This window comes from Moschus berezovskii, chromosome 7, assembly GCF_049115385.1.
Source record: "Moschus berezovskii isolate FMDL1 chromosome 7, NW_MosBer_1.0, whole genome shotgun sequence".
In the NCBI taxonomy this organism is placed as follows: Eukaryota; Metazoa; Chordata; class Mammalia; order Artiodactyla; family Moschidae; genus Moschus; species Moschus berezovskii.
Window position 1 is genome coordinate 96,505,076 of NC_142466.1, and position 12,310 is coordinate 96,517,385.

The window sequence follows — 12,310 nt, forward strand, 5'->3', positions numbered from 1 at the left end:
AACTAAACTATAATCCCCATGAGGGTAGAAATCTTGTTCAGTGTAGTTATTTCCCACCATCTAGAATAGAGCCTGGCACACAAGTGGTGTTCAATAAGCACTGGATAACTGAATACATAAAGCAACCTCAGACTTTTGCAGGTTAGGAACTGAGGACCCAAGAAGGCAACCTGGGTTCGCAAATAAGTTTTCTACACAGACTCAGTCCAGAGTTCTTTCCGTCTGCATTGACTACCTATGAAATTTGTTGTAGTTATCTCCAAGTAAATAGGAGAGAAAGTATCTAAGCAATTCTATGAGAATATAAATATTTTGGTTGAAAATTTTAGGTATTTTTTAAAAATTAAAATTTAGCTAAATTATACCCTCTTATCAGAGAAGGCAATGGCAAGCCACTCCAGTACTCTTGCCTAGAAAATCACATGGACAGAGGAGCCCGGTGGGCTGCAGTCCATGGGGTCGCTACTAGTCGGACACGACTGAGCAACTTCACTTTCACTTTTCACTTTCACACATTGGAGAAGGAAATGGCAACCCACTCCAGTGTTCTTGCCTGGAGAATCCCATGGACAGAGGAACCTGGCGGGCTACAGTCCACAGGGTCACAAAGAGTCGGACATGACTGAGCGACTTCACTTTCACTTTTCACTTTCACACATTGGAGAAGGAAATGGCAACCCACTCCAGTGTTCTTGCCTGGAGAATCCCAGGGATGGTGGAGCCTGATGGGCTGCTGTCTATGGGGTCGCACAGAGTTGGACACGACTGAAGCGACTTAGCAGCAGCAGCATACCCTCTTATAGATCAAAGATGATTAGTATTTTTTTTTTTTGGTCACTCAGTCCTTATAGACAAAAGGATGATTTACGAAAAGATATGAACTACTAATATATCATACATTCACAAGCCAGTATAGAGATAATGTAGAAGGTAAGAAGGAGATGAAGACCAGATGTCTGAGCGAGGCCCTGAACACCCCGCACTGTGTTGTCTCTACAACTTTAATTTTGGAGCAGAAATTTGCAGTATGGTTGGGAAAATGTGTGAATCACACCTACTAATAACTGTTCTTTTGGGGGGCTTTTCATTGGATCTGATTATCTAGCTTAATTGATCCTACGGAGGACAGCTTTAGTTGAAAGGGAAAATGGAAATCAAAGACTTAATTAAAAATATAATGTTGCTTGCTTGCTGTGAGGACACGAAAATAGATGATGAACACATTCTCTTCAATATTTATTCATCTGATTTTCATGGTAATTGGTTGGTCCCAGACTATAAAGGGGGAAACTTGGCAGAACAGATTACTCAGAAAAATAAGGATGCAAAACAGTTCTGCGTCTAAATTTACCCCCGAGTATATCAACCTATGTGCCTTCCCACTGTGCACTGATTGTTCAAGGCTCCTGGGGGCGCTGATAACTGGGGTGACGGGGGATGGTTGTGGCTGGGCTTCTGAGCTCCTGGGGAGTTGCTGAAGCTACCGACCCCTGAAAATACCAGCTGGAAATAGGCCCGTAAGTTGGTCTGTAGGAACAGCCTCAGAGATGGCATCTGGTGCACTTTTTTTTTTTAATCTTTTCAACATCTTTCAGAAACATTTAGTCAGCCCTCTGTGTCTAAAATTATTCCCTGAGTCATTTATCACTGATTCATCACTTTGGCCTTGAAGGGCCAGCAAAGTGTGGTGGGCAGCGTGCTTGGGTTTGAACAAGCTGCTGTCACACATGGCTGGGTGTTCTGCGGGCTTCATTAATGTGATCTCAGGTTGTTTGTTAACGTGGTCTCAGGTTGTGACAGGTTTGAGAGCACATTTAGGGGCTTTTGCTTTCATAAAATCGTCAAACCACAACATCCATCCAACATTCACATTTATTAGGTTGCTACTTTCTTCTTAGTGTAATTAAGAAAACACAAAGCCTTCCCCCAAGCCCTCCACTTAATAAAGCCATTGATTAAGCTGTTATTATTTTCAAATTCCCTTTTTACCGGTCAGTCTAGACTGTGCTGCCTTAATAAATAAAAGGTGAATTCTGGTTAAAAGTGATTTAATCCAGCAGAGTTTCTGTTCCCACTCACGCCAAGCTGGTGTTTGTGGCTCCCTAACCTCTCTGGTCCTTGCTTGGGTGGCTCAGGGATGCAGGCTCGTCCATCTCCTGGGTCTGCCTTGTCACCATGGAGAAGAGAGGGATGAAGGAAGATCAGTGGTCTCACTGGGGAAGCGACACATGTCACTCACCTCATGGTCCATTAGTCCCCACCTGACTCCAAGAGAGGTGGAGAAATGTAAGGAAGCATGAAAAGTGCTTGACTGACAAGGTCATCTCAGCAATTTGTCTTTTAACTTTCTGTCAATGTAGTGTCCCCAAATATGAACAAAAAAGACAGAAAGGGTTTAATGAAGACTAATAGGCCTCCTCCGTCCTCCTTACCATATTTCTGATTCCGAGAGAGACAGGCTCTGCCAACAGATTCTCTTTAAAGTTCTCTGAAAAGTGCTTGATTCATTAATTTAAAATTTCAAGACATAGTTTCTTCATGTTCCCTGTGAACACGCTTTAGTTTACCCCATTTGTGCTACCTCTTCAATTTTTTGACAAGTATTTTAGTTTTTCTAGTGCTTGTTTTTGTGCCTGACAACCTACCGAGGCTCTCTCCGGTTCCATCGGTGTAAGGACCAGTGTTTCACAGCTTCGTCCCCTGCCCCAGGCAGAGTGGGTACCCTGCAGGTCCTCTTTCCTTCCCCTTCTTCCTCCATCTGTCTTCTGTCAGCACTGGCTTTACATTTTTCTTTAATGCACCAGAGCAAAGAAAGTGGTCTAATGAATTCTCAAGTACTTACTATTGGCTGCAAAAATGACCAATATTGTTCTAATCTTATTTCACCTGCATCTCACCCCATTAATTTTTTTTGGAGTATCTTTTGGAAGCACAGTATACAAAAACTTTCTTCTCTGGAATCATTTGAGAGTCAACTGCTCAGATATTCCATCACCCCCGAGAGTACTTGAGTGTGAATTCCTGCTAACAATTCTCCTGCCTAACCATGGTACAGACACCCGAATGAATCAGACCTTTATCCTGCTGCATCTCCACCAGCTCATCCTCCAGAGCCTTTTGTTGTCCCAAGAGTGTCCTTTGTCCTGAAAGGGTCCGGTCCAGAATCATGTGCTGCATTCAGTGGTGTTGTCTATTTAGCCTCCTTCAAAAAGAGCTGTGATTCATGGGGTTGCGGAGAGTCGGACACGACTGAGCGACTGAACTGAACTGAGTTGGACACGACTGAGCGACTGAACTGAACTGAACCTAGAACAGTTCTCAGTTCAGGTTCCTCTGATGTTTCCTCATTATTGGAGTCAGCTTATGCATCTTGGCTGAACTATCGTAGGAACACTGCTTGCTGTATCACTGCATCCTGCTGGGGAGATGCTGACTGCTGGTGAGTGTTCCCCTGGACGGCTTCACCGAGGAGGTGTCGGCATGCATCCCCATAGCAGACCCTCTCCTTTCCCTTGAGTTAACATTTGGGGGAGGTACTTTGAAAACTATATAACTTCCTTCTTCACGATCAAACTTTCCATCTAATCACTTATTTATTTTTGCTATTGTGGATTTCTAGTCTCCTATTTTATTCAGTGGAGAAGGCAATGGCAAGCCTCTCCGGTACTATTGCCTAGAAAATCCCATGGATGGAGGAGCCTGGTAGGCTGCAGTCCGTGGGGTCGCTAAGGGTCGGACACGACTGAGCGACTTCACTTTCACTTTTCACTTTCCACTTTCACACATTGGAGAAGGAAATGGCAACCCACTCCAGTGTTCTTGCCTGGAGAATCCCAGGGACGGGGGAGCCTGGTGGGCTTCCGTCTATGGGGTCACACAGAGTCGGACACGACTGAAGTGACTTAGCAGCAGCAGCTTAGTAGCATTTTATTCAGTGGGCTATTTGTTGTTGCTGCTCAGTCGCTCAGTCATGTCGGACTCTGCAACCCCATGGACTGAAGCACGCCAGGCTTCCCTGTCCTTCACCACCTCCTGGAGCTTGCTCAAAGTCATGTCCATTGAGTTGGTGATGCCATCCAATGTGTTATACTTAGTTATTGTATTCATTTTGATGTTCCTTCAAGCTGGCTTCTATGTCCTTTTGACATGTCTTTATCTTTCAGCATCTTCTTTCTTCTGATGCAAAATGATAAAACGTGGCCACCTGGCCGAGTCCTGCAGTTACCCACTTCTCCGAATGAACTCTGGTCTGGAGAGACCGAGGTCTGGGCATTGCATGTGCTCATTGCTGGCGGGGTGTTGCTGCTACCTGACCCTCTAAATGGACAGACGCCATCCACACACACACACACATTTATTTCCATATCTATTTCTATATCTATCTGTGAAAGTGAAGCGTTAGTCGCTCAGTTGTGTCTGACTCTTTGCGACCATGTGGACTGTAGCTACCTGGCTCCTCTGTCCATGGGATTCTCCAGGTGAGAACACTTAAATGAGTAGCCATTCCCTTCTCCAGGGGATCTTCTCCACCCCAGGGCTGAACCCGGGTCTCCTGCATCACAGGCAGATTCTTTACCATCAGAGCCACCAGATAATTGGAAACCAGGCGTTCATAAAAATTCTTCTAATTTCAAGCTGCAATCACAACGTTCATTTTTAATTTTTTCCTTTTCTCTGTCTACAACTCCCTTCTCCAACAATAAGAAACCTGACTCCCATTATTCTTAACAATTTAACCTATTTGATGAGCTCCTTTGTATGTGATAGATCACCCATCACGGCTGCTGCCCCTAATGTGTGTGGAAACCTTCCTCATCCAGTCTTGACTTGGACTTCCAGGCCCAACCGTTCTCCATGTGATTCCCTCCTCACCTTGCTCATGCCTGTGCCATTCTACCCTCCTACATACACACCCTCCCCCTACTTGACTCTGACCACCATACTGCACTGCCCAACCTTCTCCCTGGCATGGATATCTCTGACAGCCTGTGCCAGTCCATCCATCCATCCCATGGGCATTTCCACTCTGCTAGAAGGAAATGGCAACCCACTCCAGTGTTCTTGCCTGGAGAATCCCAGGGATGGGGGAGCCTGGTGGTCTGCTGTCTATGGGGTCGCACAGAGTCGGACACGACTGAAGCAACTTAGCAGCAACAGCAACACCCCAGGATGCCATGTGGGGCCATTGTGACTACATGACCCTCATAGCACCGAGACCTATCTTCTTGGCTTTTGGACTGATTGTTCTTTTAGGAAGGAAAAGGAGAAGAAAGGAAGGGGAAGGAGGAAATTTTCAAAGTATTTCATAGCAGATTCTGGGCCTCCTGTCATTTCTCCTGTAACTTCTGCAGGAATCTCTACCAATAAGGACATTGAAACAATAACATATCATCGTTATACCAACAAAACCAAAAATAATTATGGAACATATTGAAATTTTCCTGATTATCTTAAAGATATTCTTTTTATAGTAAGTCTGTTGGAATCAGAATTGATGGATGATCCGCATAATGCATTTTGTTATGTCTCTTATGGCTCTCACTCTGTTGCAACTTCCTTTCTGCCTCCCCCTTGATTTATTTGAGGAATTAAATCCCCCTTGATTTATTTGAGGAATTAGACATTTGTCTATAAAATATCCTGCATTATGATTTGCGTACATTACGATTTGGGTCCTTGTTTCCTTGTGGCATTATTTAACTTGTTTCTTGCCTCCTGTATTTTCTATGAACTGGTAGACATAGAGATCTTTAAAAACAGCTTTATTGGGATATCATTTACATAATACCCATTTAAAGTGTGTGATTCAGTGGTTTTTAGTATATTCACAGATATGTGCATCCATCATCACAGTCCATTTTGTAATTTCATGCTGTACCATTTAGCCGTCACCCTTCTAGTCTCCCCTTCTCCAGCATTGGGAACCACTCAGCAGTTTTCTGTCTCTGTAGATTATCCCATTCTGGACTTTCATTTGAACAGAATCATATAACATGTACACTTTTGTGACTAATTTTTTTCACTTAGCATAATGTTTTAAAGGCTTATCTATGCTGTAACATGTGTTAGCACTTCCTTTATATGGATGAATAATACTTCATCTATGGATATACCACACTTTATTTATGATTAACCTGTTGATGGGCAGTTGGCAATTGTGAATAATGCCACTGTAAACATTATATAAAATTTTCTGAACGGACATATATTTCATTTACCTTGGATATATGCTTAGGAGTTGAATTAGTATGTCAAATGGTAACTTTATAAATAGTCACTTGAAATGCCAGACAATTTTCCAAAGCAGCTGCATCATTAAGCAGTGTATAAGGGTTCTAATTTCTCTGTGTCATCACCAACACTTGTTATTATCTGACTTTTAAATTCTAGAATACTAGTGGATATAAAGTGGTATACCATTGTGGTTTTGATTTTCATTTTCCTTGATGACTCTTGATGTTGAGCACCCTTTCATGTGCTTATTGGCCATTTGGGTATCTTCTTTGGAGAAATGTCTGTTCAGATCTTTTGCTTATTTTTTCCCTTCATTTATTTTTATTGCAGTAAAATATGTATAGTATAAAATTTACCATCTTAACCATTTTTGAGTGTACAGAGATATTAAGTATGTTCATATAGATATGCAACCATCACCACCATCTACCTCCAGAACTCTTTTTGTCTTACAACACTGAAACTTTATACTCAATAAAAGTTAAGTCATACCCAACTCTTTTGAGACCCCATGGACTGTCTGTGGGATTTTCCAGACAAGAGTACTGGATTGGGTTGTCATTTCCTTCTCCAGGGGATCTTCCTGACCCAGGAATTAAACCCAAAGTTAAGCAATAACTCCCTCCTGTAATGCAGGACACCTGGGTTTGATCCCTGGGTTTGGAAGAGCCCCTGGAGAAGGGAATAGCTACTCACTCCAGTATTCAGACCTGGAGAATTCCATGAACTGTATAGTCCATGGGGTTGCAAAGAGTCAGACACGACTGAGCGATGTTCACTCACTCACTTATTCCCATTTCACAGCCCCTGGCCTTCACCAGTTTACTTTCTTTGTCTATGATTTCGACTACTCCAAGTACCTCATGGGCTTCTCCAGTGACTCAGTGGTAAAGAACCCATCTGCAATGCAGGAGACGTGGCAGGAACTTTGGGTTTAATTCCTGGGTCAGGAAGATCCCCTGGAAAAGGAAATGGCAACCCAATCCAGTATTCTTGTCTGGAAAATCCCACAGACAGCCCATGGGGTCTCAAAAGAGTTGGGTATGACTTAGCAACTAAACAACAAGTACCTCATATACGTGGATTCATACAGTGTTTGTCTTTTTATGTTTGGTTTCTTTCACTCAATATAATGCCCTCAAGTTTTATTCACACTGTAGCATGTGTACTAATTCCCTTCCTTTTTAAAGCTAACTAATGTTCCATTGTATGTATGAGTTCCAGTTTCTACACATCTTTGCCAACATTTCTTATTTTCTGTTTTTTTTTTTTTTTAATAATAGCCATCACAATGGCTATGAGATGTGTTTCATTATACTTTGGTCTTAGATCCATTTTCAGTTAGTTTTTGTATGTTGTGTCGGTTAAGGGTGCAGCTTTATATTTTTGCATGCAGATATCCAGTTTTCCTAGAGACATTTGTTAAAAATATTGTCTTTTCTCTAGTGAAAGGCCTTGGCTTCCCAGTCCAAAAAGTTTGCCCACATATGTGGGGGTTTTGTTTTCTGGGCTCTCTATTCTATTCCCTTGGTCTGTATGCCTATCTTTAAACCAATATCTTATTGTTTTGATTACTGTAACTTTGTAGTGAGTTTTGAAATCAGGAAGTGTGAGTCTTCTAACTTAGTTCTTTTTTTTTCAAGATTGTTTTGGTTATTCATGTCCCTTGAAAGCAGAGACATTACTTTACCAACAAAGGTCCGTCTAGTCAAGGCTATGGTTTTTCCAGTGGTCATGTATGGATGTGAGAGTTAAACTGTAAGAAAGCTGAGTGCTGATGAATTGATGCTTTTGAACTGTGGTGTTGGAGAAGACTCTTGAGAGTCCCTTGAACTTCAAGGAGATCCAACCAGTCCATCCTAAAGGAGATCAGTCCTGGGTGTTCATTGGAAGGACTGATGCTAAGGCTGAAACTCCAATACTTTGGCCACCTGATGCGAAGAGCTGACTCATTTGAAGAGACCCTGATGCTGGGCAAGACTGAGGGCAGGAGGAGAAGGGTATGACAGAGTATGAGATGGTTGGATGGCATCACCAACTCAATGGACATGGGTTTGGGTGGACTCCGGGAGATGGTTATGGACAGGGAGGCCCGGTGTGCTGCGGTTCATGGGGTCACAAAGAGTCGGACACGACTGAGCGACTGAACTGAACTGAACTGCATCTAGATTCTTTTGTTGACTATGATGGCTACTCCATTTCTTCAAAGGGATTCTTTCCCACGGTAGTAGATATAATGGTCATCTAAGTTAAATTCACCCATTCCAGTCCATTTTAATTCACTGATTCCTAAAATGCTGATGTTCACTCTTGCCATCTCCTGTTTGACAAATTCCAATTTGCCTTGATTCATGGACCTAACATTCCAGATTCCTATGTAATATTGCTCTTTACAGCATCAGAGTTTACTTCCATCACCAGTCATATCCACAACTGGGTGTTGTTTTTGCTCTGGCTCTGTCTGTTCATTCTTTCTGGAGTTATTTCTCCACTGATCTCCAGTAGCATATTAATAGGGCACCTACCGACCTGGGAAGTTCATCTCTCAGTGTCCTATCTTTTTGCCTTTTCATACTGTTCATGGGGTTCTCAAGGCAAGAATACTGAAGTGGTTTGCCATTCCCTTTTCCAGTGGACCATGTTTTGTCGGAACTTTCCACCATGACCTGTCCGTTTTGGGTGGCCCTACATGGCATGGCTCATAGTTCCATTGAGTTAGACACGACTACGGTCTATGGGCTTGCAAAGTGTCCAACACAACTGAAGTGACTTAGCACACAATGCATGCAAGTATATATATAACTGACACACTTTGCTGTACAGCAGAAACTAACACAATACTTTAAATCAACTATTTGTATTGATACTACAACTATTTATATTGGAATATATAATAAAATAAAAAAGAACTTGGGGAAAGAATATTGAAACAATTAAGGAGAATGGATGTGTCTTCAGGTCCCCAAGGTAGGAATGGGAGAGATCTGGTTGCTCTGGGAGGGACAGGTTCTGAGCAAAGAGGCTGGAGAGAGAGTGGAGTACCCAGGCATCCCAGATCCATTGTGAGGGCCAACTACGGGCTTGGCGTATCCGTGGATGTAGCGAGGTGCCTGCTCCCTGCTCCACTTCCCCTCCCTCTCAAAGGAGCAGGCCCCCGGGGCTGCATCCAAAGCAAGAGAGACTGCTCCTGGCCAGACTTCAAACTGCCTCGTTCAAGTGTGGTCTCTCCTATAAGTGTACTGACTCAGGGTGGTGGGAGGGACTGGTGGCCTCCAGGGACCAGAGCACAGGCCCAGTGAGCAGAGCGAAGAGACAGAGCTCCTGGGACCCTCACCCCATCTCAGGCCTTCATCTGTTCAGGAGGAGTTCATGGACAGGCACCATACCCGGCTCCAGAACTGAGTGACCAGGAATTGCAGCACTGCCCCTCCATCGTAGCTAGGGTCACCCTCAAGTGGAAACTTGGAGCCCCTCCTCACAGCTGTGGACTCCTTCCTGGCAGGCAGGCAGGCAGGATGCTGGTGGGTGGCCTGAGGAGAGTTGGTGTGGAAGGAAGGAACCTGAGAGCGCTGAGCTGGAGGCTGAGTTGGGTTCCTAGGTGGAAGAAGCACAGTCTGGGCCAGGGACCACTGTCCAAAGGCCCAAAGGTGGCAGGGGCTCTGGAGCCTGTAGACACTGCTGGGTGGCGTGGGACAGAGGTTTCTGGGTCCCAGGAGGGCAGGAGGGGAGCAGGAGAGAGGAGTCTGGCACCAGGTGAGTGAGCTCACCAGCCCCTGGTTGCTAAAGGTGGGGGAGGGCATGGTTCAGTCCCAGAGGGGTGGACAAATGAGCTGACTGGCCAGTGACAGTGACCAGGGACTTGGCAGACACAATCTCTGGAAGGGTGATCCCGGGTGCCTAAGGAGCCTGCCCTTCCAGTTTCGACTCCTGGTGAGGAGGGGTGTTCTCTGTCCTCTGACTGTGGGTGGTGCTAACCTTCCTTGTGCATCCCTCCCAGATCCGGACAAAGGACAGGATCTTTGACAGTATCAGCCACCTCATCAACCACCACCTGGAAAACAGCCTGCCCATCGTCTCCGCCGGGAGCGAGCTCTGCCTGCAGCAGCCAGTGGAGAGGAACCCGTGACCTGCCAGCTGCCCTGTCCAACACTGCACCTGTGCTCAGGAGGGCTTGGTTCTTCCCAGTAGATGGGTATCGGGCCCCGGGAATGTGGGCAGCTGTCCATTGGCTCCGAGCTTTGATCAGAAGCCCCAGGAGGAAGGCTTCCCTAAGATGCAAGTTTCATAAACTTGTTCAGAATTCTCATTAGCATATTAAAGGTGTACATACCTATACATCCTGTACAAATTATCCCTCTATATTTATATTTTTTAAGACTAAGAAAGATGTAAGACTAATGTTCTGTGCTGTATGTTTTTAATGAAAACTCAGTTTGACTGTAGTTGTCCAGGCAAAATGTTAATTCAGCTGACCCATTCCACTGGGAAATTCCATTGGGAAAGTGTTACCTATTAAGCACAATACAGGGAATAGAAGCAGCAGGAGGGTCAGTACTAAACGCTTGGGATGTAACAGAGTAAGACAAGATGCTGCCCGTGCTCTGCATGCAAAGCACTTAGGGCCAGCCCTCCTCCTTGGTGACGCCTCCCAGGCTGCCTGCACCACACCCATGTTCATGGGGTTTCCAGCACCAGATGTGGGGTATGTGCTAAAAGCAGATGTCACTACAGCTGTTTCAGGTAGTGCTGAGCACAGGCATGCTTCTCCCATGACCCTGGTTGCCCAGGGGTTCTTGGGGTTTCACTTCACTGCCAAATAGTGCACAAAATAAGCCTCATGGATCAAGATCTTGACAGGTAAATGCTTCCTTTGTTTTCATCAGTATAATGGCAAACCGAGGGTGTGTGCAGGGATATTGGGTAGCCAGGGATGTGTACATCCTCTCAGCCAATGGGCTGCTGCCGTACCTGCTAGTGAAATCCTGTCCCCTTTATATTCAGTAGAGGAGGAAGCGTGTGTTCGACCTGTGCAGAACATGGGTGCAAACATGTGTGCCAGAGACGTCCCTTTGGTCGTGGATGATTAAGGTTTGCCTACTTTGGCCACCTCATGTGACGAGTTGACTCACTGGAAAAGACTCTGATGCTGGGAGGGATTGGGGGTGGGAGGAGACGGGGACAACAGAGAATGAGATGGCTGGATGGCATCACCAACTCGATGGACAAGAGTTTGAGTGAACTCCGGGAGTTGGTGATGGACAGGGAGGCCTGGCGTGCTGTGATTCATGGGGTCGCAAAGAGTCGGACACGACTGAGCGACTGAACTGAACTGAACTGAAACCTAGGGACCAGGCTCAGGAGCTTTGGGAATCAGTTTGAAGTTCTGCTTCTGGAGAGATGGGTGGGTCTCGCGTCTGGTTTTTTTCCACAATAGGTTTCCCAATTGCTCCATGAAGAGGGTACCTGCCCCAGGGAGCACTTTGTCCCAGCTCCCTGTTCCTTCAGGATCAAACGCTCTGATCTCCTACTGGGTCTTCTGGTTTTAGGAAATTGACAATATTTCTAAATGTCTCGCTTGAGATTTCCATGGGATTTAACAGGTGTTGACTTTTAAAAGATAGAAAGATTAATTCATTCACTGGCACCTTCCCACTGGTGCCACAACATTGGCTCTTGTCCAGTTGAAATCCCCTCTTGGGCAGCACCCCCCTTCATCAGTGCAACAGAAAGACCCTCCACACACACTTAGCCTTTAATAGTAATAAATTTGATGCTTCCAGAATGAGGAGCAAAAAGTAGATTTTTGAAAACGCTGACAAGCGCTAATTCCACAAAGTTGTAATGCTCAGTGTGTGAACCCTATTTCTACTTTGAGGGGGTGTGCTTGGCCAGGATGGGAGAATGGGGTAGAGCTGACAGTTGAGGATGGGTTGGGGAAGGTCCAAAGCTTCATATTAGCATGCTGTGGAATTTTTCCCCATGAATCCAAGCTGACAGTGCTTTCAATCTTCTAGAATGTTCTGCCGTGAATGGGAAATCTGTGGGGAGTCTGATACTAATCTGGAACCCCCCCCCC

The 12,310-nt window shown here is 45.0% G+C and overlaps 1 protein-coding gene across 3 annotated transcripts in view; it reads left to right on the forward strand.

Annotated features, from left to right (window-relative positions):
* The window catches only part of SHC3 (SHC adaptor protein 3), a 177,560-nt gene extending 167,200 nt beyond the window's left edge, over positions 1-10,360 (forward strand). For all 3 annotated transcript variants that reach the window (XM_088837733.1, XM_088837734.1, XM_088837735.1), the window contains one exon: positions 10,232-10,360. In XM_088837733.1, coding sequence (XP_088693859.1) covers positions 10,232-10,360 — 129 coding nt within the window. The remainder of the gene's footprint in view (positions 1-10,231) is intronic.
* The last annotated feature ends 1,950 nt before the right edge of the window (positions 10,361-12,310 follow it).